The following is a 1,786-nucleotide window of genomic DNA, read 5'->3' as shown; positions in this document are numbered from 1 at the left end:
TTGGCACCGTCGATTCAAACCATGTTATGGGTATGAGTTTTAAATTGAAAATATGGAGATTTGGTTATAAAATTGTTTTTGTTTCCTTGTTTACGGTAGCAAATGATTGGGCTTTGGAACTACCCGGTGAACAAGTGGATACTTTGGTTGATTAGAGCACGGTGATTGAGGTCACTTGCATGTCATGCCTGACTTGCTGAGTCAGAAAAAATGGAAAGTGGTGATCTCTGTCAGTTAGACATGTCAGTTTATATTTTTATTATTATTTTTATGATTTTAAATATAACATAAATGAATATAATTATAAAATTAACATAAATAGAAATAACTTCCATTAAAATAAAAATTAAGCATTACAATTCCTAAAAAAAACATTACAATTCCTAAAAAAATTTAAAAAAAAAAACAATACGTTATCGCGATTAAAAAGTTACAATTCGTTAACTATTTGGTCACCGCGATTATGCCATAGATGCGAAACTAGAGTATGTCGAAGATACTCATGCTCGTCTTTGTCATGCAGCTCTTTTGTCTTCTCGGTATATACATCACACCTTTCGTACCAAGTTGATCCTTGTAGGTTGTTGACAGGCAAGTAGTAAGATTTATTTTCAGCGATGTTAAAACCATTGTCTTCAATTATCATGTTGTGCAATATGATGCAACCATACATGATTCTTTTGATTGCGTTTACACTATATGCCCTAGCTGGTTGTCTTAAAATACCCCAACGACCTTGCAAAATTCCAAATGTCCTTTCAACATCTTTACGAGCTGCAGATTGTTTCTTTGTAAAGTATTTCCTTTTTGCGTCAACAACACTTGAGAATTCCTTAAAGAAAGAAGCCCACAAAGGGTAAATCCCATCGGCAAGATAGTAGCCTCGATCAAAATCAACGTCCCCAATTTCGTATGGAACTTGAGGAGCCGTGTCAGTTAGTAAACTATCAAACAATGGAGATGCATTAAGGACATTCAAGTCATTGTTCGAACCGGCCATTCCAAAATATGCATGCCAAATCCAATTGTCATACGATGCAAAGGCTTCCAACATGATTGTCGGGTAACCGTGATCGCCTCGGGTGAAATGCCCTTTCCATGCATTTGGACATTTTCCCCAAGCCCAATGCATACAATCAATGCTTCCAAACATTCCAGGAAAGTCGTGAATTTCTTCATGTTTATGATACAACCGACGTATATCGTCCTCGGTCGGTTCTCTCGTGTATACATTACCATACAAGTCTATAATACATCTTGTAAAATTTTGCAAAGACTCACGATTGTGCGCTTCTACAAGATCACGACGAATGTAGCGACGTTTTCGTCTTGAGCTTTGAGCCTCATTTTGTTCCTCGACCTCTCTACGTATCACCACGTTATTTCGATAAGCAAATATACTTTTCATTGCGTTAACCAAACTTTCTTCGTCGGAACTACTCATTTTTAAAGAAATATTTTTATTTTGATGATAGAATTTGGATTTGACTGTGGGAGTATATGTTGAGTAAAATGAATGTAAAATGATATGTGTTTGTGTTTGTTTTTGTGTTTGTATATGTGTTGTGTATATATAGCATTTAAAAAGGAAAAAAAAAGCCAACGGTTAAATAAATAGCCGTTATATGTGATTTTTTTTTAATTCCCCGAACCCAAAACGCGTCGCCTATGCGACTGACCAGGCCCCGACTGAAACTCGCAACGAGGATGGGGAGTGGGGTGACTGGCGACGGGGTACACGACTTAGGGGAGACGAGCTTCCACTCCGGTTGCTCTTATAGAGATT

The 1,786-nt window shown here is 37.1% G+C and overlaps 1 protein-coding gene across 1 annotated transcript; it reads right to left on the bottom strand.

The window, feature by feature from the left end:
• Positions 1-430: 430 nt before the first annotated feature.
• Positions 431-1,444, bottom strand: LOC139887489 (uncharacterized). Its single transcript, XM_071870648.1, has one exon. It carries the CDS (start codon positions 1,442-1,444, stop codon positions 431-433), a length of 1,014 nt encoding a protein of 337 aa, XP_071726749.1.
• Positions 1,445-1,786: the final 342 nt, after the last annotated feature.

The sequence above is a fragment of the Rutidosis leptorrhynchoides genome, chromosome 1 (genome assembly GCF_046630445.1).
Source record: "Rutidosis leptorrhynchoides isolate AG116_Rl617_1_P2 chromosome 1, CSIRO_AGI_Rlap_v1, whole genome shotgun sequence".
Taxonomy (NCBI): domain Eukaryota; kingdom Viridiplantae; phylum Streptophyta; class Magnoliopsida; order Asterales; family Asteraceae; genus Rutidosis; species Rutidosis leptorrhynchoides.
The sequence above is the reverse complement of the archived record's forward strand: the minus strand, read 5'-3'. Positions and strand labels throughout refer to the sequence as shown.